Source organism: Euleptes europaea, chromosome 5 (genome assembly GCF_029931775.1).
Source record: "Euleptes europaea isolate rEulEur1 chromosome 5, rEulEur1.hap1, whole genome shotgun sequence".
In the NCBI taxonomy this organism is placed as follows: Eukaryota; Metazoa; Chordata; class Lepidosauria; order Squamata; family Sphaerodactylidae; genus Euleptes; species Euleptes europaea.
Genome location: NC_079316.1, coordinates 28296924 through 28322853, shown reverse-complemented (window position 1 = coordinate 28322853; position 25930 = coordinate 28296924). Strand labels below are relative to the sequence as shown.

Below are 25930 nucleotides of genomic sequence, written 5' to 3'. Positions count from 1 at the left end.
TATAGCAAAACTCTTGCAGTTACCCCAATGGTAAGATCTATTATGATTCAGTCATGTAGCTAAATATAAAAATTAAATAATACAGCAAAGCCTATATTATAGTAATATTCATAAAAAATTGATCAGCACATATTATTTTCTTCTTGATTTATTTTTAATTTTTTTTCATTGTGCTGATATTGGTTTTTTAGCAGTAAATTTAAAGCTACAGTGTAGATGCTATTTAGGTGACCCCTTGACAGAAGTACAGATGTCTAAACGGTATTCTCCAATTATAACGTCAGTAAAGAAAATGGGTAGTAATCTGGTAGGTTGGGGGAAGAGCACACACGATGGTCATTCATTCTCTCAAGATTATATGAAGGTATTGTTTTGGAATGGTTATCCCAAATGTTGTTTAACCTGCCAAGAATCTCTTAGTGTTCCACTTATGCCAGTTGTTGCTCATTAAGTGGGTCTCTCTCAGGTCACTTGTCAGCAAATTGGTCAGTGATCCCTGGACCGAACAGCAGAAGCTTTTAGTAGTGCACACATGAAGCTGCCGTATACTGAATCAGACCCTTGGTCCATCAAAGTCAGTACTGTCTACTCAGACCGGCAGCGGCTGTCCAGGGTCTCTGGCTGAGGTCTTTCACATCACCTACTTTCCTAGTCCCTTTAACTGGAGATGCCGGGGACTGAACCTGGGACCTTCTGCATGCCAAGCAGATACTCTACAAACTGAGCCACAGCCCCTCTTCTAGGGGACTGCACTCTGGCAAGCAATTTATGTTGGAATCCAGTTTAAATTATCTTTGCGCCAGCAGATCCCAGCAGTAAGGAGAGAGTGACAGATGCCGTTCTTGTCCAACACTGCTGTCTAGGTTGAAAAGAAAAATAAAATAAAATAAAATAAAATAGTGGCAGATAAATGGTGTTTTCCTTCATATGGAAATTGCCACAGGAAATCTGGTTATATCAACTTAAAGTGGTTGGGACACAGCCTCATGTGAATTGTGGACTCAGGGTGGTAATGACTTTCATTGGAATGTGCTGGATCATGTGGATCCATTGCTGGAATATGCAGCTTTAGGCATACAAGAGAAGAACCCACTGCAGAGGACACCAGAGTGGGGAAACCATAGGGATATGGGGGCTATCCTTCTTTATTCTACTAAAAGCTGCTTCATTGATTGTCTTCAGAATTGGTGTTGCCAGCTCTGGGTTGGGAAATACCTGGAGATTTTCGGGGTAGAGCCTGAGGCGGGCAGGGTTTGGGGAGGAAAGGGACTTCAGTGGGGTATAATGCCATAGAGTCCACCTTCCAAAGTGGCCATTTTCTCCAGGGGAACTGATTTCGGTCACCTGAAGTTCAGTTGTAATCCCAGGGGTTCTCCAGCCACCACCTACTCAGAATGCAGTTCTCAGGCTTTCTGCCAGCTTTTCCAGTTTTCTTCTTCCTATCAGCTAGGTAGTTAGAAGCTTAAACCTTTCTAGTAGTGTAATCTCCCTAAATATTACTTAATTGACCTTGGTTTACAGAGCAGTTCTTCATGAACAAAAGCTAACTCTGCCAACATTCATTCTACTAATGGGGGCACTTATCTCAGGCTGGAGGAACATTCTCTTGCATTAGGGGGAAGACGCTTGCCACAGACAGAAGAATGGATCCAAGGAATCCAAGCAGATGTTTTAGCCTTTCTTAGTGGGAAAATATTTTTTTCCAAGGATGTTTGGGCCCTGGAGCAAATTTTTGCAGGGAAGAACTGATCGTGTAAAGTGTATAGAACCATTTTCATCTGTCAGTATTACAACTAAGCACTTTTACGCCTGTAACTCATAGGATTAATCTTGCTCTGTTTTCACAAGCTGCTATTGATCTCAGAGGAGGGAAACCTCTCATCAACATATTGGACACTATTAATGACTGGCCTGTAGCAGCTGACGCCTGGGACCAAATGTATGGTAGGACAGCTATGCCGATTTCTTCACAATCGATTTTTCCCCCAAATAATTGTGAAAAGAGCCGTCTTGGTCAACATGCTGAGTATATGTTTTTCACTGTCCTTAGGTACCAGTTGGACAGCTGAAAAGTCTATTGCACAGCTAAACTCTAAGTATGGGAAAAGGGTTATTATTAACCTGTTTGTTGGCACAGATGATAAAAACTCCACACAACACATACTTCATGTAAGTCTATCACTCGTACAAAAAGCCTATAACTCCTTCAGACTTTCATGGATCCATGACTCATGCAGAGATGCTGGTTCATGCAAGCTATGCTTCGTTGCCATCGCAACTGCACTGTGAGGTTGATGCATACACTCTGCATATACCCGCAGGCAACTGTGTGGTAGCCATAGGGTTGCCAGGTCCCTCTTTGCCACCAGTGGGAGGTTTTTGGGGTGGAGCCTGAGGAGGGGGGGTTGTGGAGGGGGGGGGCTTCAATGCCATAGAGTCCAATTGCCAAAGCGGTCATTTTCTCCAGGGGAACTGATCTCTATAAGCTGGAGATCAGTTGTAATAGCGGGAGATCTCCAGCTAATACCTGGAGGTTGGCAACCCTAGGTAGGCACAGCCTGTGTGACCCACCTTATTATCTGTGAACATGTATCTATCCCATTATGTTGGTTTTCTTCTATACGCATATCTTCTATTGCATTGGTTTGGCCAGCCTAAGCCAAGGTTATATGAAAGCTTCTATGGTAGAAACTCCCTCAAGAATGAAATTGCATTTATGTAACAGCCCAATAGTTATGCTTACACTGTGACTTCATGGGCTGTCTTTTATAATTAAGCTTAATTTAAATGTATCTCAATGTTGATTGGCTACAGAGAGTGTTTGGGGTAGATGGATACCACAGGAAATGGCTTGGGTCCATGTTCCCTGCCCTGTGATTGTTGACGGGCCCAATGACCCTGGTGAGGACTCAGGTCACTGGTGACAACGCCCATGCAGTATGCTGCTAGCCAGTTAACAGTTAGAAGACTGAGCAGTACTGAATGACCCATTCCATGCTTTTAATGTCCTTCACAGCATCCTCTGATAAGGTCATGTGTTTACTCCCTACCATACCCCTCAGTCGTATTCAGTGGCAGCAAACTCTTTGTTCCCTCAGTGACCACCTGTTCTTATTTTTGGAAGCAGAATTTTTAATATATCCCATTATTCTTTCTTCCCATCACAAATTCAGGATTATTCCTTCCTTCCTTCCTTCCCTCCCTCCCTCCCTCCCCCTCTTTCTTTCTTTCTTTCTTTCTTTCTTTCTTTCTTTCTTTCTTTCTTTCTTTCTTTCTTTCTTTCTTTCTTTTTTTCTTTTTTTCTTTCTTTCTTTCTTTCTTTCTTTCTTTCTTTCTTTCTTTCTTTCTTTCTTTCTTTCTTTCTTTCTTTCTTTCTTTCTTTCTTTCTTTCTTTCTTTCTTTCTTCCTGCCTTCTTGCCTTCCTGCCTTCCTTCTTTCCTTCTTTCCTTCTTTCCTTCTTTCCTTCTTTCCTTTCTTTCTTTTGTTGGAAGAGTTCACTTTTTACATGTTCTCTTCCAGTTATTGAACTCTAGACCAGTGGTTCCCAAAGTGGGCAGTACCACCCCCTGGGGAGCGGTGGTATTACCTAGGGGGGCTCTAAGAGGCAAGGGGGCAGCAGGGGGTGCTAGAGGTGGGCCCCTTCAACTGTGTTGTTGAATAGGGTAGGGGGCAATGGGGTTGAGTTTGTGGAACCAAGGGGGGGTGGCCCGAAAAGTTTGGGAACCACTGCTCTAGACTATTCACCATGGGATCCTAAGCAAAGTTACACCTTCCAAGCCCATTGACTTTAATGGTCTTAAAAGGGCATAAGAGTTTGATTAAACAAGATGTTAAAAGGAAGTCATGTTTAACATGTGACTGGTACTCACCATCAAAATGGTGGGGAGGTCATTTAATGTGTGACCCGCATACACCTTCAAAATGATGTGTATGTGGGGAAATGGGCTCCTGAGCATACATGCAAAGGCAGGAGAGGCCTCTTTATTCCCTGCCTCCCACTCAGTGTGCTTTGGCAGACAGAAGAAAGCTTGGGGTGGGTGGGAGGCTGTTTGTCTTATTGTCAGTTCCACATGTCTCCTAGGCAGACATAGGCAAGGGGCAGTAAGATAAACAGCCTACCGCCTATGGCCCTTTTCCTCTCTAAAAGCGCACTGGGTGAAGGCAGGGGATGACGAAGCGTCTTCTTCCTCCCTGCACATTTAATGTCTTGTATAATCAGACACTAACTCTCCTTAGGAGTGCACCATCAGTTGAGGAACATGTATGAGAATGTTTTGTCAATTCTGCATCCAAAGAATTTTGAAGAATATCTTTTGAATATCTTTTGTAGATTGATCAGCCTGGACTTGGACTGCCTTCCCGTGACTACTATGAATGCACTGGATTGTATGAGGAGGTAGGTCTTACCCTATGGATCAGAAAAGGACATCCTACATCTCTTTGTAACAAGCATAAGTCCTGCTCCCAAATTGCCTGCTTCCTTACCTGTTTGGAAGCCTCACTGAGGACAGTATGCTTGTAGTGGGAAGATGACCAAGGATTAATACCCTCAAATATCATATTTTTTAATTGTTCAGGTGTTTTAATGTTTATATATGTGTCACCTTGGAGACCCTGATCGGGTAGAAAGGAGGCATAAAAATGTTTTAAATAAAAAGTAAATATATGAGGAGCTCATACTTGATTTGAAAATGTACCCCGGTTCCATTATGCAAGAGTAAATCATGCTTCTTTATTCCATAGCGAATCTTTTTGCAAGCCATGGTTTCCTCCAACAGAAAATCATATAAATACATGCATACACTTTGTGTAATCTGTCAAATGCCTTTTTGCAATCTGAAGTAGACAATCCTAATGACATTCTTACATGCACACACACTTGTATATGCATACGTACAGTATGTACTGAAATGAACCAGAGGTGCATGAGAGCACACCAACCAGATTGTGCCCTATGTCGGTCTCCTATACTGCAACGTTAATGGTATCTAACATAACTATCTCCCTTGTTCTGATGATGGAGGCACCTGTGATAATGTGTGAACACCTACACTTCATTGCATATACCCATGGTTGGATACTGTAATTAGCTGAAAAATCTTAATGCATGCACGTGGAGTTTTCTTATGGGGAAATCAGTCAATGTTCTCTGGGGTAGACTGTGGTGGAATATGGGTGACAAATGTACAGCTGCCATTAAACCAAAGGGACAGCAAAATCTCTGGTGAGAAGCAAAAACTCCAATCACAAACGTTGTTGCAGACCTCCAGAACGTATACAGAGATTACTTGACTCCACTGCCTGAATCACTGTTTCTGCAACAGTGATTGGTCCCAGATCAACTGTTTAATGCCATAGGCTTGATACAGCATTTACAGAAGCTCTAATTAGGCACGTTAGTTAGGAAATGTGCACTTTAAGTGGTAGGCTTTAAGTACAGACTAGTAATTACCTAATTACACATAATAAAAGCTTGATAGAATGTTGTGGTTGGTCTTGATATAGGCATATAGCAATTTGCCACAAGGGAATACCTAAAAAGTCATTTTTCAGCTGTTTGTTATTATTACAATAATATCAAGATGAATTGTTACGTATTTTTTCTAGCCTGTTATAACTAACCATTCAAGTTCCTCGTCAACAGCAATAATCTAACCAAGCTGTAAGATAATACATAGGTCCAGAACGAAGAGCAGAATGATGTTGCGCTCAGCTTGGGGCTCCCCCTGAAAACTGTATCCATGTGTCAGTTTCTTGCTCACTCTGACTTGGATGACTTACCTTGTACTGTGACATGATCATATTGCGTATTTCCCCACATACCCACCTCCCCACTCCATAGCAGTGGCTGCCTCTCTTGTGCACACGGAAACACCACACAATATCATGGCATCATTACTCAGGAGAAAAGAGCAAGAGTCCAGTAGCACCTTAAAGACTAACAAAATTTCTGGCAGGGTATGAGCTTTTGTGAGCTACATCTCACTTCTTCAGGTATCTGAAGTAGGACCAAAAGAGCTCTTTTCTACTTCTACTGACTAACTAACACAGCTATGCTTCCTGATCTATCATTATACAGGGTAAGTGAACTTCAAATTCTGCAGGAGAAAGGGAGAGAAATTGTGCGTGTATTCCTGTGGCTGTTCTACAAAATGTCCAGAATACATTTGTGAAATAATTGGAGGGTTTTTTTCCCCTTACAGGCATGTTCAGCCTACGTTGATTTCATGATTTCTGTAGCAAAACTGATCCGCACGGAAAGAAATCTCACCATCAATGAGACCCAAATTTCTATGGAAATGAGAAGAGTAATGGAGTTGGAAAAAGAGATTGCAAACGTGAGTCGCTCTCTCCCATTTATGCACCGATTTTTGTATAGAGGTGGTTAATACAGAGCAGTTCATTGGATAACCTGATGGGACACATCTAAGGTGTTAAATCTGTTTCCTCTGACTTCAAGAGAGGTTATATACTGATATTCATGCCAAGATATACCCATTAAGCCAGGGGTGGGGAACCTTTTTTCCGCCAAGGGCCATTTGGATATTTATAACATCATTTGCAGGCCATACAAAATTATCAACTTAAAAATTAGCCAACCAATACGTTTCCCGGGTGGGAAAGGGTTAACACAGTTTCTTGGGCGGTCCTAGCAGCTCCATAGCTAATGACTCTTCTGCAAGGGGGGGGGGAAGGTTCCTTTTCTCGGCAAAAACAAACTCACATCCACCTCGAATAGAGGCTATTCCTGTCCGCTGGAGGGGGCAGATCACCAGTCTTAGATCCTTCTGAGCTAGAGATCTGCCAGGACCCACGAAGGGCCAGACCAAATGATTTCATGGGCCTTAAACGGCCCCCGGGCCCAACTTTCCCCACCCCTGCATTAAGCACACATACTTAAGGCGCCATAACACTTTGTATGCTTTACTTTTGCAACATAATGGGCTGGAGCTTGCAGAGGGTGACCTTCACTGCCTCCCACTTCCACCAGAATTCCCTTGTGAACCCTGAAATAGCCGCACTATGCATCTGTGCCCTCCTGGACAGAATGTGATCAAGCCCTAGGAAGAGGGCTACCATAAAGAGGAGGGTTCATGTGGCATCAGGACCTCCTCCTTCTTCTAGTGAAGAGTTTGCTCTGCTAAGCTTCGTCAGCTAGTGGAAGAGGCTGTGGGGGGTGATTCTGCCTACCCCTTCTCTGTATTGCAGCTCTTTTGCATTTTGTTCAGGAAGGACATTATATTCTTAACATCACCTTTTGGGGTGAGGGGACACAGACAGTTTCTGGAGGAAGGAGAAGGTGAGAGGGATCTGTCCCCATGCACATATGGTTCTTAAGTGCGAACCCAGTGTGGTGATTTTTTTTGGATTTGGAACAGATTGCCAGATTTGCAAGCCATAAACATCATCAACTGTATGACTTCAGAAATTTCATTTCTTTCTATGAAGACTTGTTGAAACATCTCTTTTGTGTTAAGGCTACAACCAAATCTGATGATAGAGTTGACCCTCTTCTGCTATACCACAAAATGACATTTGCTGATGTCCAAAAGAACTTCTCTTTGGAAATCAATAACCAGGTAAAAGATCAATCAGCCATTGTTTTCGGCTTCTACCTAGTAGTGCAATATTTTAAACAACTTAGGGTTGGATTCTCTGACTCCCAATGTTGGATCCTATGAGTCTTTTCTGTTTTCCTTCAAGAGAGAAATACCTTCTCCAATGGAGAATGACTTTTGCTGATGCAGAAAGGCATCCTCTGATGGAGAAAAGTCTTGGTTTGTTAAAGGAAGTCTTCTTCTGTTGGAGCAAAACTTGGTAGAAGAGAGTCATAGAATCCAGCCTTTATTTCTTAATATGACCTTATCATTTTGGGTTGTGTGTGTGATTTTTTTGTCAGACTGTTGTATTCTAAAATGATGGCAGGAAAATGAGAAAAGGGCCTCAACTGAAAGGAGATTGTAGGAAGTCTTAACCCCTGCCCCTGTTTTTTCCCTCCCAAATAGCTGATCACCAGTTTTTAGTTGGGGTGCATGGAAGCGTTCAGTAGCTAAATCAGAGGGAAACTATTCAGAGTCTTTGCCCACACAGATCCTTATTACTTATAGTAATATGTGCACAGTTTTTTCTCCACACAAAATATCTCCCAGCTCAGTCATGATAAAGGAATTCATCCACTTGTTGTTCATGACTGTAAGTCAAACATTCAACAGGTGTATATATAAGTGGTTTCTCCATCATGAATAGCAGAGGTCTTATCATAAACATTTATCTCATGCACATTCAGGAAAAAAGTTAATGTCTCACATTTAAAGAACTATGGTGCAAAGGCTGAGATCTTTGGCACTCATAATCTAGTTATAGCACTGTCAAGTGATTAAGGGAGTAGCCCTAAACAAGCCTACTCCCAAGAAAGTGTAGGATTGCACAGTGAAGGATTTTTTATTGACTTGACTGCATTCTAACCTGTTAATTAATTGATTGATTAAATTTCTCTGCATATGACCAAGTCCTCAATATAACAGTCTTCTTGAGATACTGAATCAAATGTCTCATAATTCACAATTTAATTATGGATGCTCAAACACTTGCTAGTTTGGTTCACTGCTCATTGGTCACAACCAGGAAGCCGTTTTTTTGATGATTGGTTCAACTATGTATCTATGCATTCATGGCTTTCCAGAAGGTTGATTTACTGTATACCTTCCTAACCAGGCTGTAGTCTTAGTGTGCTCTTTGCACATGTGCATTCTCACACAGCTCGATTGTCCTTGTTGCATATAGACGCTTTCACAAAACTGGCCAGAGTGTACCAGGAACCTCTAGATGTGTGCACCCAAGCTGAAAATGAACCAGAAAGTAGCTGTTTCAAGTCAGCTCAGGGATACCTCAAATGACCCAAAACACTTCCAAATTCAGGGAGTAATGAAAATTTATCTCCTGGAATTTGGGGAATGTTTCAGATTTTGGCCCCCAGGAGCCAAGAGGGAGAGAGAGGAAGCTCATGTGTCAAATAGCTGCTTGGTGGCATCTCCCTCCCTTTAAATGTTAAAGGGCCATTATTTTCTATGTGGGTAGACCTGGCGTCTGATTTTAGAGGCCAGGTCTTCCCATAGAAAATAATGGCCCTTTAAAGTTTAAAGGAAGTGAGGCAAGCCCAGCTTCCTCTCTGTCCCTCCCTCCTGTAACTGTTTAAAATGGCCCTGAATTTTTTGAGACCTGGAAAAAACATCTGCAAAAAGTCCCAAAACAGTCAGGAGAGTTCTGAAAGTTCAAATTAAGTGATTATTCTGTAGATAGCTACAGCCTGTATAAATTATATGACAATATTTTATGGCAATTTCAAGCATATGACATCAATTTTTCAGCAGCAGTTGACAGATGACATGCAGCAGCAAACAGTGACATTACAAATTTTTGTGCCAAATTTTGATTCTTAAAGTTGACCATATTTTGATGTCAAATTTCAGTAGCAAAATGATAAAATAAGAATTTTTTAAAAATGTATTTATTTAACGAACTCAAAAGTATTTTTTGGGAATCAAAGCTTTTAATTGTTTTACAATTTACTAAGCTCAAAGTATGTCAAATTCAGCTTACTTTATTGCTTGCTGGCCGAGCATTTCCCACGCTTATGGATAACTGCTGAACAGAGGTTCATTGTTGTTTATGAACTGAGCAATATTTTCTTTGTTAGTTATCAGGAATTTGTTTACAGTAGCAGTCCAGCTGTGGAAAGCCAAGAGGCAGAATGCAAAACAAAATGGCCTTTTTACATAAAATAGGCTGCACTCCCAAAGTCACTTTCATGGGATTAGGCCCCTCTAACAGGACGTACGCCTGTGTGGACCTGTTTAGGATTGTTTCCATACGGTGTCCTCTTAAGCAGAGTGACACTCTTCTAAATCCAGTGACATCCATGGATTTAGAAGGGTATCCCTCTGTTTTAGATTGTACTGATAGATTGGTTGTATGCGTATATAGCTGAATGCCCCCAAACAAGCATTTTTATTGTAAAATATGCTAGCGGAAGGTAACTGTGAAGGTATATTTATGTGACTCAAATATACCTGAAATTCGCACTGAAATTGTTTGTATTCATATCAGTTGTGGGCTAGATCATCCACTTACACTTGAGGACTGTATACATGTTTCATGACATGCAATATACAATGGAAAGATATGCACTGCTTTTCTGCCCTAAATGAAAAGGAAAGGATTATGTGTACACATGTGTGATTTCTGTTTGCATCATCCATTATTGTTTTATTTATTTACAAAGTTTGTATCCCACCTTTCTGCCCTCACAAGGCAGATAACAATTTAAAACATGCATGATAAAATCACATTTTAAAACCATTGAAATTAACACACACACACCAAAAACACGCGTTATTAAACAATGTAAAAATGGTTACGATATATACAAAGATGTAAAAACAGCAATTTAAATATTGGCAAGAAGCGGGGTTCACTGAGGAAATGCCACATGAAATAAAATAGTCTTCACGCACGGGTGGAAGATGGCAAGTCGTTACAGCGTATACATGGTGTATATAAGTTGTTTGTACAAGATCTAGCCAGTGAGCCCTAAGACACTATTCCATTTCCAAAAATGGATAATGGTGGAGTTCAAACTTGTCAGGAACAGAGATCTTGTGATCAACTAAACGAATGCATGAAAGCAGGTTATATTATATGAATGCATGAAAGCAGGCGGTGAGAGAAAGTGTGGACTGATAAAGTGGACTGATAAAGGCCCCTTTCTGTGTTATTATTTGACTGTATTCTCAGTTTCCACAGCTGAGAGTCTTACTGGGCCATGGTGGTGGGATACAAGTTCAGTACAAAAAGAAATGAAAAATAATCAAAGCTGAGAAGGCACCCACCCCCCAAAGGAAGAGAAAACTTGCCAGTATATACAAGCCTTTTGCACAACAAATCATATAGGGCTAATGATTACAAATAAAGTTCTCCCTGTTTCGAGGGTTTTTAGCAAACCTCTGGCAAACCCGTGAAAAAACTATATTCTGGGTTATGTTTGTAACCTAAGCCAAGGTATCTTGGGGTAAACAAAAATGTCCCACACAGTACTGAAATATGCAGAGCATGAAAACACACTGTCACATGAGGCAGAATGTTCCCTTTGAGTGGAGTCACCCTCCCCTTTTACACATTAAATAACTCACATCAGTTCTGTTCTTTTATAAAGTATATTTTTCAACAGCAGCTATGCTTTCAACCGAAGATAATACAAATCTAACCTGCATTTTTATAAAGTATAAAAGAAAAAATATCTAAAGCGAATGATTTCTAACGTTTGTATCTTGGGGTATTTTTCTTCCGCAAGAACATATCTCTGTACTGAGGAAAATGTTCTTCAAGTTATTAGGAAGGGTCATTAAATTGTCAGCAGGGGCAGTAGCTCTTCAGAGTACTTAAATTCCCTGGACCAGTACTTTCTATTTAAAAAATACTCTCAAGTGTATTTTGTACTCCAATAAGTATATGGAATGGAATAAAAATGCACCCCAGAAGTCAAAATCAGTATATTTCTGGGGTTGCTTTGTATGTCGTGCACTTTTCATAACAGAAAGAAAACTGTAAGTAGCACATGGCTGTATTTTGGGGACAGTGTTTACAAATGGACAGGTGATGATGTTCAAATAGGAAAAAGTCCTAGAGCCACTTCTATAGGTCTTCTCCTCAAAAAAAGTGCAACCAGAGTAGGAAATCCATCCCTGAGGCTGTTTTCAGGATTTCGGCAATACACTGTACATATACTTAACCTGTAATCTTTTTTTCTTCCTAGCCATTCAACTGGTTAACATTCGTAAATAATGTAATGACAACTGTTAACATCAGTATTCAAAATACTGAAGATGTGGTTGTTTATGCTCCAGAATATCTAATCAAACTAGAGCCTATTATTACGAAATACAATCCCAGGTAGGTATAGATAATTTTTGTTTCTAAGTTGCTAGTATGTCCCACAGTTCTAGGAACTTAGATAGTTTATTTCTGTCATTTTTATTTTTCAGAGAACTTCAAAACTATATGAGCTGGCGATACATCATGGATTTGGTAAACACTCTAAGCCAAAGCTACAAGGACACAAGGGCTACTTACCGTAAGGTACAGAAACTCACATATTTTTGAGTATGTAACAGTTGAGATTTGTAATACAAAGTCTAAGAATCAGCACAATGACACGTAGCAGCTGAGTAACACAAGAAGCTCTAGATATTTACTAAACTTTCTATTAATATGCAATGCCACAATCCAGCTAAGGAGAACCATAAGCAGATTTCCGAATTTGTATCAGTTGCTGGGTTAGGAAGAAGGGTATATATCAGATGTGCATCCAGATGTGCAGCAGAAGGTACATCTGACTACTCACACTACAATGTTAATTGGATATGCATTCAAATGCATATATCTATCCATACTGAAACCCAATTTATCATGCCTAAATCCCTTTTGTAAATGCAACTTGACCTGGATTGGGATATATGCAGTGTCTATAATATATTCTTCATATTTACATAGCATCTGTGAAAGGATTCAGTATGGTTTTGAGAGGCACGTGTGCCTAAATGTTGGCACCCTTCCAAACCCCCAAACTTTTCTTCTCTCTCTCTCAAAAAAACAAGCCATTTCTTTATCCGGCTTTTCCGCCATGGACCTCCAGGACATTCAGGCCTCAAGGTCAAGTAGATTAGAGTGAGCAATGAAGACTAATTTAGGGTTGCCCAGTGGACTTCATGGTTGAGCATGGAGATGAACTCAGCCTCCAAGTCCAACAGTCTCTAATGCCGTATTGACTCTCCCAAGATGTGAACAGTTTTCAAAGAGGAAGCATTCATCCGCACGATTTCCTTTGCATTCGTGTTTTAAAAGGCTCTCATGCTTAATTGCCGAACCACTTTTTGAACTTGGGGGAACCCAGGGAGCATTAAAAAATTTCTTCAAGAGCAGTGTGAAGGAAAAAAAGGGGGATGTTCCTACACTTTTTTTTTTTTGATCCTGGCCATTTCCTGAGATCTGTAGTTGTATATATGTACAGTGAGGGAAAAAAGTATTTGATCCCCTTTTGAATTTGCCCGTTTTCCCTCTGATGAAGAAATGACCAGTCCATAATTGTAATGGTAGGTTTATTGTAGCTGTGAGAGACAGAATAACAACAGGAAAACCCCCAGAAACCCAAAAGACAAAAGTCAGAGATTGATGTGCATTATAATGAGTGAAATAAGTATTTGATCCCTTTGCAAAAGATGACTTAGTACTTGGTGGCAAAACCCTTGTTGGCAATTACAGAGGTCAGACGTTTCTTGTAGGTGGCCACCAGGTTTGCACACATCTCAGGAGGTATTTTGTCCCACTCCTCTTTGCAGATCCTCTCCAAGTCAGTAAGATTTCGAGGCTGATGTGTAGCTACTCGAATCTTCAGCTCCCTCCACAGATTTTCGATGGGATTAAGGTCTGGAGACTGGCTAGGCCACTCCAGGACCTTAATGTGCTTCTTCTTGAGCCACTCCTTTGTTGCCTTGGCCGTGTGTTTTGGGTCATTGTCATGCTGGAATACCCATCCTTGACCCATTTTCAATGCCCTGGCGGAGGGAAGGAGGTGCTCACCCAAGATTTGACGATACACAGTCCCGTCCATCGTCCCTTCGATGTGGTGAAGGTGTCCTGTCCCCTTAGCAGAAAAACACCCCCAAAGCATAATATGTCCCCTTCCATGTTTGACGGTGGGGATGGTGTTCTTGGGGTCGTAGGCAGCATTCCTCCTCCTCCAAACACGACGAGTTGAGTTGATGCCAAAGAGCTCGATTTTGGTCTCATCTGACCACAACACTTTCACCCAGTTCTCCTCTGGGTCATTCAGATGTGCATTGGCAAACTGCAGACGGGCCTGTACATGTGCTGTCTTGAGCAAGGGGACCTTGCCGGCTCTGCAAGATCTCAATCCTTCATGGCGTAGTGTGTTACCAACTGTTTTCATGGTGATTATGGTCCCAGCTGCCCTGAGATCATTGACAAGTTCCCCCCGTGTAGTTCTGGGCTGCTTCATCACCATTCTCATGATCATTGCAACTCCACGAGATGAGATCTTGCATGGAGCCCCAGACCGAGGGAGGTTGACAGTTAGGGTTAGGGTTAGGGTTGTCATCTTCTCACCAAGCTGCTTGGCAATAGTCTTGTAGCCGAGTCCAGCCTTGTGCAGGTCTACAATCTTGTCCCTGACATCCTTGGACAGCTCTTTAGTCTTGGTCATGGTGGCTAGTTTGGAATCTGATGGATTGATTGCTTCTGTCGACAGCAGAACCCTAACCCTAACCCTAATCTGGCTGGTTGATAGGGGATCAAATACTTATTTTACTCATTATAATGCACATCAATCTCTGACTTTTGTCTTCTGGGTTTCTGGGGTTTTTCCTGTTGTTATTCTGTCTCTCACAGCTACAATAAACCTACCATTACAATTATGGACTGGTCATTTCTTCGTCAGAGGGCAAACGGGCAAATTTAGCAGGGGATCAAATACTTTTTTCCCTCACTGTAAGACAAGATATAATTCATGGTTATTTTATTGCAGAATGGTATCATTCTCTTGCACATAATAATAATCCCTCAACTCCATTTGTCTTTCTACAAGTTTTCCTACATCTGAGAAAATCAAGTCTTAAAGCCAAACCACTGTCAGACATTGTATCCCACTTGCATTTTCACTTGTGCAAGATCTTGTGCAACTAACTTTTTTGTACTACAATATATAGGGAGGAAACCACTGGGTGTCTGATAAGATCTTGCACAAGCGGAACTGTGCTAAATCTGCTTATGTTTCTGCTTGTGCATCACCAGAGGAGGCTTAGTTGTGACCAGTAAAAACAAGGCTGTGGAGAATTATTAGGTTTGTAGAGGTTGGGGGTGCATGTACTTAAGCCCGTCAGTCTTCTGCAGGGGGAAAAGAGAAGTATGCGTGAATAAACAAGAGGTATACCACCAGAAATGGATTGTCAACTCATTGCCTCCATGAGAATTTGGACTAATGTTGTATCCAGCATTCTGCTTTCCCTATTGGGTTTCTGGCCCAGCAAAACTGGATTTGGATTTTCAGCAGAAAATTCATGGAGTTGTTGACATGCGCTTTTGCTAGAGCTTATGTTTTTGTGGCCACAAATGAATCATCAGTAGCATACCAACACTGCTTATACACTGTCTTGTGGTGGAATTCAATTCAGTGCTTCTAAGTCCGATTGATTTCAACAGAAGAGAGCGGAACAGGATCTTGGCAGTGCAATTCTAAACAGAGTTGCTCCCTTCCAAGCCCATCAAAGCCAGTGGGCTTAGAAAGGTGTGACTCTGCTTAGGCTTGCTCTGTAATTCTCCCATTGAAATAAGTAGGACCAAAAGAGCTTAGCTTTGGCGAGATGGCAGCCCACGTTGTCTTTGATCCAGGACATGACACGCCTGTATTTGTGTTGAAGGGGAAACCAATTAGAAAGAGAAAGATGCCCAGCTCTCTTTGGCTGCTCCTCTGCAGCACTAAATCACAGAGAAGTAATAAAAGGAGCTGAAAACAATGCCGTCTTCGAGGGAGTCCGCCTGGCAGCCGGCTGTTGCACACTGTTGTATGCTGATAACGATTCCCAAAAGGCCTTTCCTCGCTGCCTTATTTTTCATGCAGCTTATTAAGTCTTGAAAATCACCCCGCTCCTTTGCAAGGGCGCCAATTCTTTGGAAAGGACGGGATTTGGAAGCAATGGCGTAGAACTTTAGAGGTGAGGTTAAGTTTGGGAAGGGGGGGGAACGACTTCAGAAGCAAAGGCACTTGGAGGGAAGAATTACATTATTTCCCAATCTTCAACATCCTAAATCGCCAGCCAGCGTTGCATAGCAAAGTCTGGATAGTCAAATGCAAGGATGCACAGCAGAGGCTTAATTAAACCAAGGCGCTGAAGGCTTGGCATCAACTGAGCTCCATTATTCACCGATAGCACAGGTTGCTAATAGGCAGTTGTTAAGCCAGTCAGCCTCAGACCTTGTGCCAAGAAAGAACCATGAGAAAGGGAATGATTAATTAAGTTGGGAGTCTGGTAGAACCATCCAGACAGGAGCCCGTCCATTGGATCTCAGCATGCTTTACTGGTTTGGCCTAGTGTAGTTGTTAAGAGCTGGTTTGGCCTGGTGTAGTGGTTAAGAGCTGTGGTTTGGATCAGTGGACTCTGATCTGGAGAGCTGGGTTTGATTCCTCACCTCCTCCCCATGAGTGGTGGAGGCTAATCTGGTGAACTGGATTTGTCTTCCCAATCCTACACATGAAGCCAGCTGGGTGACCCTGGGCAACTTACAGCTCTGTTAGAGCTCTCTCAGCCCCACCTACCTCACAGGGTGTCTGTTGTGGGGAGGGGAAGGGAAGGTTATTGTAAGCCGGTTTGATTCTCCCTTAAGTGGTAGAGAAAGTCAGCATATAAAAAACAACTCTTCTTTTTCTTCAACTTCTTCAACTTTTTGAAGTAGATCCCACTTCCAAACTTTCTGTACTTAGGGGAACTTCTTCTAAAGTGACTGGACCACTTGGGACTCCATGGCAACATATCTCCATGCTATTTCCTCCTTTGCCCTTATGTAGAACATAGTGATCTCATCTCCATTAGTGCTGACCAAGGTTATATTTTATTTGTCGTGTTTAATATTGACACATATATAGTGTCACTGAGCAACAGGCTGAATTTCATGACCATGGCACACGTTACTCAGAGGCAAACCCAAGTTTTCCACTAAGGCTTCCAGAGGCATGGCTAGGCTAGCTTGATCTTGTCAGATCTCAGAAGCTAGGCCAGTTGGCCCCAGTTAGCACTTGGAAAGGAGACCACCAAGAAAGACCAGGGTCGCTACGCAGAGGCAGGCAATGGCAAGCCACTTCTGTTTACCTCTTGCCTTGAAAACCCTCCGAGGTCACCCAAAGTCGGCGGTGACTTGATGGCACTTTCCACCTTCCAGAGCCTCCTCTCCCAATTTATTCTTCTCCTCCCTCCTAATCTCACAACCCATCTATGCAAGAGAGTTGTGATCCACTGGGCCTGACATCGTTCAGATCCTTCCAAACAAAGCATCTACATGCTTCCACCCAAGGGTGGCTTCAGGGCCAGTTCTCCAGCCAAGTCACCCACACAGCTGCTTAGCATGAGGCAATGAGGAGGCTTCAGCTGGCTCCTAGCTTCAATGAAGGTGACAAGCGATTCCTTGGGGGCTTGCTCTGCTACCAGCCAGGTCCTAGCTATGTCCACGCAACAATACTGCAAAAAGTGGCTAGCAGCAATGTGGGCCCAGAGTATATCTTGCTTTGGGGCAACAAAATACTGGCTGTGGGATGGCTTACACTAGGGTGGCATATGAGACATTTAAAGCATCATAATATAGAACAACTCCAAAACAATGGCTGTAGACACTGATTTTTTTTTTAATTACACCACAGTGTGGTAGAGGACAGCTCTACCACTATGACATTGTAGGGGCTCATTTGATCAAACAATGAACTAATTCATTTTTAAGTGATCAGTTAAAACAGTCAGATTTATTTATTTTATTACATTTCTGTCCCGCTTTCTCCAACCCGAAGGTCGGGCTCAGATCTTTCTTTTACCTTCAGGAGCAATGTCTACCTATGGCAACATAATTTTCAAAATGTAGAGCAAGAAAACAAGCAAGGTTTTTTTTGTTTGTTTGTTGCATGTCTTGTCGAGGTAGGCTATGAAGTGGGTTGCTATGAAATGAACAAGACTGCTTGCTGGAGGAGCAATTTGATCTTTACTATGGTCATGGTATCAAACTACATTTCCCTGTTCTCACCCATTGCACCAAGGTTGGTAAAGGTACTGTCTGAGCAGCCCAAGATGCTGGGGATTGAACGTGGGACCTTCTTCATGCAAAGCAGATGCTCTGCCACTGAGCCGCAACCCCTCCCCTCTGCCTCATCTTTACGGAATTACTTCCTGGCCCAGAAAATCCACTGTTGCCCACAATGGGCAGAAAACAGCTTTGAATGAATGATGGTCTCACACTTCTAGGTTCCCCCAGAGGCTGTGGTTGGAATAGAAAGGTACAAATGCATATCTGTACATGGCAGGGAGTGATACAATATTCTATGCAGGTTGTTGGAGCAATGAGGAAGAAGAAGAAGAAGAGTTGGTTTTTATATGCTGACTTACTCTACCACTTAAGGCAGAATCAGACTGGCTTACAATCACCTTCCCTTCCCCTCCCCACAACAGACACCCTGTGAGGTAGGTGAGACTGAGAGAGCTCTAACAGAGCTGTAACTTGCCCAAGGTCACCCAGATTAGCTCATGTGGAGGAGTGGGGAATCAAACCCTGTTCTCCAGATCAGAGTCCACCGCTCTAAACCACTGCTCTTAACCACTACACCATACTGGTTGCAAAGGGGAACAGAGAAGAGAATTTACACATGCTCTCTTAACCAATGTACTTCTTTGAACACTTTGTATTTTCCATTAAAATCAGTAGCAATCAAAAAACACTAATGATATGAAGCTCTCCCCAAATGCCCCAGTCCTTGCTGCCAAGGTGATGAATTCTTCTAATGTTTTTGCTTCACAGGTGCTCTATGGCACAACCTCAGACACCGCTGCATGGCGCCGCTGTGCAAACTACGTCAACGGCAACATGGAGAATGCTGTGGGAAGGCTGTATGTAGAAGCAGCATTTGCTGGAGAGAGCAAACACATGGTAACAGCCTCCGATCGTTCAGCGTGATCTTTGCCAGATAACTAAATAGCTAGGAGTTAGCTCCGGATTGCTGATGGGAAAATCCAATGGCTGCTTAGTTAATACCCAAACAGACACTGTTGTCATTTGTTCAAGAATTCCTGGTTCATCCTCTGTTAAAAAAAATGGGAGGGCAGGAAATGGATCTTTTAGGAATGGTGAGGACATAACATAAAGCAATCCTGGATTGGTGTTATTCCGACCCCCACACTTGTTTCCATTCGCAGTGCCTAGAAGAGCAGAAAAAAGGCTGATTATGGATAATAATAACCGGTGTAGAGTTAAATATACCCCCAAAATGGTCCATTAAAACTGTTTACCCATACCTGGATTCTAGACATGATTCTACTTCAAGATGCCAGAAGTAAGACACATATTTTGGCAGTTAGATAGATTATGAGATTATATAGCTCTTCCAGGACAGTAAACCAAGCCATTAGCTTGAGATGGAGATTAGAAGAAGCATCCTTTGTTTTTGTTTTTAATTAAAATTTTGTTTTATAATTATAGTAAAACAAACAAACATCAAATTAATAACAAAAGAAAACACAGACGATACAATACTTACACAAGGTCTAAAATGTACAAAAACAAACTTAAACTGGGTGAACATACATGGTTTTGATTCTCTCTTGCTGTCTTACCTGAAGAAGCAGCCTTTGTGTGTTGTAGGGGGGAAAGGTGTTAAAGAACAGGAGATTAAAGAGAAGGAAACCCAAGTTGATTGGCTTTGCTGAAATGAAAAATAGTCATACATCAACTGAAATTCATCAAAATCCCTTCCCGTTTGAAGATAGCATTTGAAAATGCAGCATAAAATCAACTTTAGTTGTTTTTTCCCTAATGCTTTGAAATAAACCCTTACGGTGTACAGTTTTCTTTATGATTCATGTCCCTTCCCCCATAAAAAAATGCAAATTGGAATAATGTACTTCATTGCTAACCATAAATCCTTAACTAAGCTCAGTCACCATGGACCAGGAGAAGAGTGGGAGTTGCACAGTCCTGCCTTCTTCCTGCTGATCAGGTAGTCAATGGCAGGTGGAAAGTTCATAGCCACAAATAGAAGGAAATTTCTGTAAGCAGACTGGTGGACATGCCATCAGCTGGCTCGCCTACGAGTCTGCAGCAGGATAGGCTACAACTTCTTTGCTTAATGGAAGCCGTTCCTTCATACATTTTGTGGTTCGTGTGATGGAAATGATCTGAACTGGGGTGTGGACTTAGGAACACCAACATTTCTCATTTCTGGAACTAATCAGATAGCAGCCAGAGCCTCACACACATATACTTCAGTGGACACCAGCTCCAAAGGTTACATACATCAATATACATACAATCTACAGGTTTACCTGCTTTAATAGTTATCCCCTTTCCCCAGCGAACCCTGGGAACTGTATTTCTGTGGGGCCACAACCTCCAGTTCTTAGCAGCTTCCCCAGTCTCCAGGATTCTTTGGTAGAAACCATGAGAATTAAACTGGAAGTAAAATCATTGTAACTCTGTAACATAGATATACTGTCACTTTAGTATGTTTTTTTCAAAAGGTGTAGAAATGTTTTAAAAAACAATGGTTAGCTATTTGCAAAACATTTCTGTCAAGTAACTATTATTTTGCTACTGATTTTTGTTAGTATCTTTAGCCTTCCATTTACATGAAAATTAATATTTCATTCCATGGCACCTGGAATCTAGCCTACCAAAATGAGACCTATCACCCAAACAGAATGATTTAATCTTATTATACTGTCTGTGCCCAGGTACAAGATATGATTACACAAATCCGTGAGGTTTTTGTACAAACCCTGGATGAGCTGAGTTGGATGGACGCAGAAACCAAAAAGAGGGCAGAACAAAAGGCAAGTAAAAAATATTTGAAGAAAGGCTTTGTCATTTGGGGGCAATCTTGATGAATACTCTCTTTTTTCAAAACACGTTGTGAACTGTAACCATGATAGCCACAGTGGCTAACAAACGATACAACCACAGCTAAGTTAGATAGACTGATGCTTTGATTCGGTATGAGGCAGTTTTGAATGTTTGTATTAAGCTTGGAAAAAATAGGAGGCGAAACCCCAGTCCACCTAGTCCCAGCACTGTCTCTTCTCACTGACATCAGTTTATTCCTTATATTGAAGGCCATTAACAGAGCTGAAGGTGACATTGCTGATATTTCCAGGATGAAAAAAAAATATAGGAACTTTGTCTGGCTTCAGATATGGGAAGTCTGAGGCCATGGCTTTTAGTAACTTTCAAAGTGGAGACTCTTCCATCGATCTCCATAAAGGGAGATATTCTGGGAACCATAAGTCCTTTGTGCTCTCCTGTATTTGTGCATAGAATTAACAACCAAAAGCATTGTTTGTAGGAACAGTCCCAAAGATTGTCAGAACTAAACTTCTGTGTTTATTTTGTTATTAATGACAATAATTTTAGACATGGGATGTTCTATAATTATAATAATAAATATGAAAATGAAACAAATGCTCCATCTAAACAGCCTGTAATGAACCCACCATTTGTTTTCCTGTTTCTTTTGTTATTGCAGTATTTCCTCTCTCTAACTCTACAGGTTTAACTTTGTATAAGGCAGCATGTATTTCCCCTAATAAGGCCATAGAAAGAGCCAGGTTGCTTAGGGGGAAGAGGAAGGGATAAGCTCTTGGCTTTTCTGATTGACTGCAAGCTATAGCTACTAGTACTACATACATGTGTGAGGTATTCTAGTCCTGAAGGATATGGGGGGGTTGCTTTCCTCATTCCTCCCAATGCCCGCCCTGCTGTGCCAAATTTCCCCTTGCAGTCTGAGCTCCACTGCCTGCTGCTCTCCAAACCTTATCCCACCTCCAACCAAACCTACCTCAGGGGCCTCCTGCTGTGGCCTGCTTGCCCAAATTCCCTGCCCCTCTTGTGTCACCAAATGTCCTTGCCTTGTGTGCCTGCCTGTTTCATGTGTGACTGTGCTTCAAGCTAAGTGGCTGCTGTGCCAGATTCCCTCAATAAACTCTGCTGTCTGTATTACTTGTGTCTGGAATGTGTCCTATCAATTCTGTCAAAGACGTTAATAATGTTAAACATGGTCTTCTTTCATTACATCAGAAAGGGGGACCCCTGCATTCTATTGGTCTGAAATTTGAAGTGTTAATGTCCTGGAAGAGGACTTCAGTATCACCTGTGTTTTGTCCAATTTGGATAGAAAACCCTGAAGATACAGACCCAAGAAAGGGTGGGGTGTTCCATTGAAACTGATGGGAAATAATTACAAAATGGAATTATGAAAATGAAACAATAATGAAAGGGAGAATAATGAAACAAAACCATACAAAGCAACCCAGTAAGGAAACAGTCCCTTTTAGAATAAATAACAAAAATGAAAGAAACAAAACCAACTCCCATGCACAAGTCTAGTAGAAACATTGAGCGAAACTCCTATTGATTTCTGTGGGACATATTTAAACTCATTTGCCTTTCCTGTTCAAATAAATGATAATTAATCATTGCTAGATTGGACACACTAATGCTTGCTTTTTCTATTTCTTTCTCTATGCATGTGCAAAACCAGAGTCAGAGGATTATTTATCTAGGATAACTGAACTGTCTGTACTGTTAAACATGGCTGTACTGTTAAATTGGTTGTGGCACTTATACGTTGAAAGTGTCAAAAGACATTGTCAAGGAAGTCTTGAGTTTCACACTGCTTATAATAAAACTTTGAAACTGGTATCAAATACAAAGTGTCAGTTTAACAGAAGTATTCACTTTAAAAGGATGTATTCTATGAAATCAGGACAAGAGCTTGAAAGTGCATGAGGCTAAGGCAAATTATGGCCAACCAGATGTCTGAATTTTCACCCAACTCCTGTTCATTTTAGACTTTACAATTTATTTTTAGGCTATAGCCATTACAGAAAGGATTGGCTACCCTGATGAGATCGTTAAAGACGATAATAAGCTGAATAAAGAATACAAAGATGTAAGTACATAAGGGAAATCTTCTAAACAATTAATAGAAAGAGCTTACCTAAGACAGCATATACTGTAAGTCCACATTAGAGTTGTCAAGGAACAATACACAAATAAATTCTCTTGTGCAAGCCTCATTGAAAAACTACTTATGCAGGAGAATTTCTGTGAACTGTACAAGATAGAGAGACTTTGGTCGTACCCCGCTGGCTATGGTTCTGGAAGTTCCACTGGTACATAAGGCTCTTGTTTTCTCAGAGGTGGCAGTGGAGAAGGCCACCTTGCATAAATGGGGTTGCCTCATTGGATCGCAGCCATTGAGTCTAACTAAATAAATTTTGTTGTTTGTTGTGTGTGTGTGTGTGTGTGATTAGAGTTCAGATTGTTCTGCAAACCTGGGGCTTTTGTCAGAGACTCTGGTTTGTTCTGAACACCTGGGGCCTTTTGTAAAAAGATCTGTCTTGTCTATCCATGGCCCCAATTACCAGATTTAAGTATCCACGAATGACACAATGTTGAAAATTAGATATATTGATACTGCAAACCCTACGTTAATATATTGCTTCATGCACAATTTTCTGTACTAACTAATTATGAAGGGTTTCTGCAAGAAAAGACTACCTATATTTATATATATTTTTTATTTTAACAGTAAGTTTAGGTTTTGGAATCCCAAGTTCAAAGTGGGGCCTTCCATTTCACCTTCACTTATTCCAAGAGTTCAGAGCAGTGTACAGGGTGTTATGCCATTTAAACCTGGTATGGTAGGTCATGGTTAAGAAGAAGTCCTACAGTATGGTTGAAAGGCACAAGGCACAGCTATCTTGCCAAAGCTAATAGTCGGGTCAGTGTTGGGTGGAAGATCTCAGAACCCAATGGATGCTACCTTACATTTTATAGAAGAAAGATGGAAAGTAAATGTAATACGATAAGTAAGGGTCTTCCCAAGACCACCTGATATATTCATGGCTTTGTGGGGATCACCAGTGAATACTTCCCAGGATATGTACAATGTTCCGGCCACTGTACCATGCTATGTTTCTATAGCAATGACGCTTCTCTTCCTCTTTTTCCTTTAAGCTGAACTACAAAGAAAATGAATATTTTGAGAACATAATTCAAAATCTAGTGTTTGACCAGAAGCAAAGGCTGAAAAAGCTCAGAGAGAAGGTGGACAAGGAAGAGTACGTACTTCAACTGTATAGTTTGTGAATATAATTTTCTTTTGAAAATAACTCCTGTTGGATACCTTCCATCCTGCCACACTTTAAGCTTTCCTGTCATGCTCAGTTGTGCAAGGATACAGGAGAATGTTGTGTCCCTCCATCTTGCAATAAGGTACAATGGTGCTTGGAAGCATCCTCACAGCAACAGTACCTTAAAGCTACAGGAACAGTTTTCACTCCACACCAGGCATGCTGGTTTTAAGACAGTGCTGGGGAAGGACGGGAGTCCTGGATTTTCTTTCTTCTAAATCAGCGTTCAGGATCAGGAAGTGAATTACCTCATTAGGTTCTTGTATTTCTCTACTATTCTCACTAAACAATTGGAACAGAAATCTATCATGGCCAAAAAAGGTGAGCGCTTAGCTGTGGTTAAGAGCCAGCATGGTTTAGTGATTAAGAGTGGTGGTTTGTTGCGGTGGACTCTGATCTGGAGAACCAGGTTTGATTCCCCCCTCCTCCACATGAGCAGTGGAGGCTAATCTGGTGAACTGGATTTGTTTCCCCACTCTTACAGATGAAGCCATCTGGGTGACCTCGGGCTAGTCACAGCTCATAGAGCTCTCTCAGCTCCACCTACCTCACAGGGTGTCTGTTGTGGGGAGGGGGAGGGAAGGTGATTGTAAGCCAGTTTGAGTCTCCCTTAAGTGGTAGAGAAATTCGGCATATAAAAACCAACTCTTCTTCTTCTTCAAGTTAGTCACAGTATCATGTTCAATTCCCACTCCTTTCTGTTCCCTTCTCCAACTGGCTGGCTTAAGCATGTTGTCAGCACCAGTATTTAATTGTTAAAGCCATGGTTCCCAGGACACGGCCAGCTGCAAATCTCTGAACCTTGTTTACCTGCATATTTGAACTGGAGATAGAATGCTGAGTTAGGTGTAATAGACTGACTCAGCAAGTTCTTTGCTTCCAATAATAATGGACCGAATGACTTATATTTAATGCACCTGTGCTTACTACCAGGAAAGCATTTTTATCATGTAAATCACTTTACTGGGTCATGTGAGAACTGTGCCAGGTGTACAGTTTACCTACATTGGTTTAGCCATTGAATTGCTGTCTGAGCATGGATTTGAAGAATATTCCAGGTCAAAGTCAAATAGCATGCCTGATAAACAGACGTGTTTACTGTTTCAGTGATGGAAATGATATAAGTACCATTATCAATAATGCTGGGTGAAATAAATTGCAGCATTGTAAAATGCATCCAGTGTCTTTTTAGAAATATTCTGAACATTAAATAACATGCAACTCATATGAATAACAAAAAAAAAACCATAAGGAAGACTGTGGTGCAGTCTATGCCTGCAAGAAATGACACTTGGACAACAATGGACAAAAGACTCAATACTATAAGAACATAAGAAGAACCCTGCTGGGTCAGACCAGTGGTCCATCGCATCCAGCATCCTGACTCACACACTGGCCAACCAGTTCCTCTGGAGGTCCACCAACATAGCATAGAGGCCAAGACCTTCCCTGGATGTTGCCTTCTGGCACTGGTGTTCAGAGCTTTACTGCCTCTGAGGTAGAGTTCCGTTTTGGTCACCGTGGCTTGTAGCCACTGGTAGTCCTGTCCTCCATGAATCTGCCTGCATCTTTCTAAATACCTCAAGTCCTACCTAAGCATTATCATCAAACACTCAGAAAAGCTCATTTTTTAAATCAAGATTTTGAAATTGGCTCATAGGTAGAATAGGAGTGCCTACCATCTCATGGAGCTTTAAAAATCATCCCTTGGAGTGTTTGCTTAGCCCTATTGGAGCAGCAACTGGAACCCGTAAGGATGTCAGCTAACACCCTGTGTTGGGTATGCGCAGTATCATCTTTTACATTGTTAGCCAATTTAAACTTTTCAAGCAAATGACATTTAAGGCACAATTGAGCTAGAGAGATTTGTAAGCGGTGCAAGTAATTGCAAAATTTATGATTAAAACTACCTGCAGGGA

At 41.5% G+C, this 25930-nt stretch overlaps 1 protein-coding gene across 1 annotated transcript in view; it reads left to right on the top strand.

The window, feature by feature from the left end:
• The window catches only part of MME (membrane metalloendopeptidase), a 77599-nt gene that overhangs the window by 34474 nt on the left and 17195 nt on the right, over window positions 1–25930 (top strand). The window contains exons 6-16 of the mRNA XM_056849348.1: window positions 1849–1944; window positions 2051–2169; window positions 4331–4396; window positions 6204–6338; window positions 7479–7580; window positions 11813–11949; window positions 12042–12135; window positions 18625–18753; window positions 20553–20651; window positions 22685–22765; window positions 23836–23939. Of these exons, the coding sequence (XP_056705326.1) occupies window positions 1849–1944; window positions 2051–2169; window positions 4331–4396; window positions 6204–6338; window positions 7479–7580; window positions 11813–11949; window positions 12042–12135; window positions 18625–18753; window positions 20553–20651; window positions 22685–22765; window positions 23836–23939 (1162 nt within the window). The remainder of the gene's footprint in view (window positions 1–1848; window positions 1945–2050; window positions 2170–4330; window positions 4397–6203; window positions 6339–7478; window positions 7581–11812; window positions 11950–12041; window positions 12136–18624; window positions 18754–20552; window positions 20652–22684; window positions 22766–23835; window positions 23940–25930) is intronic.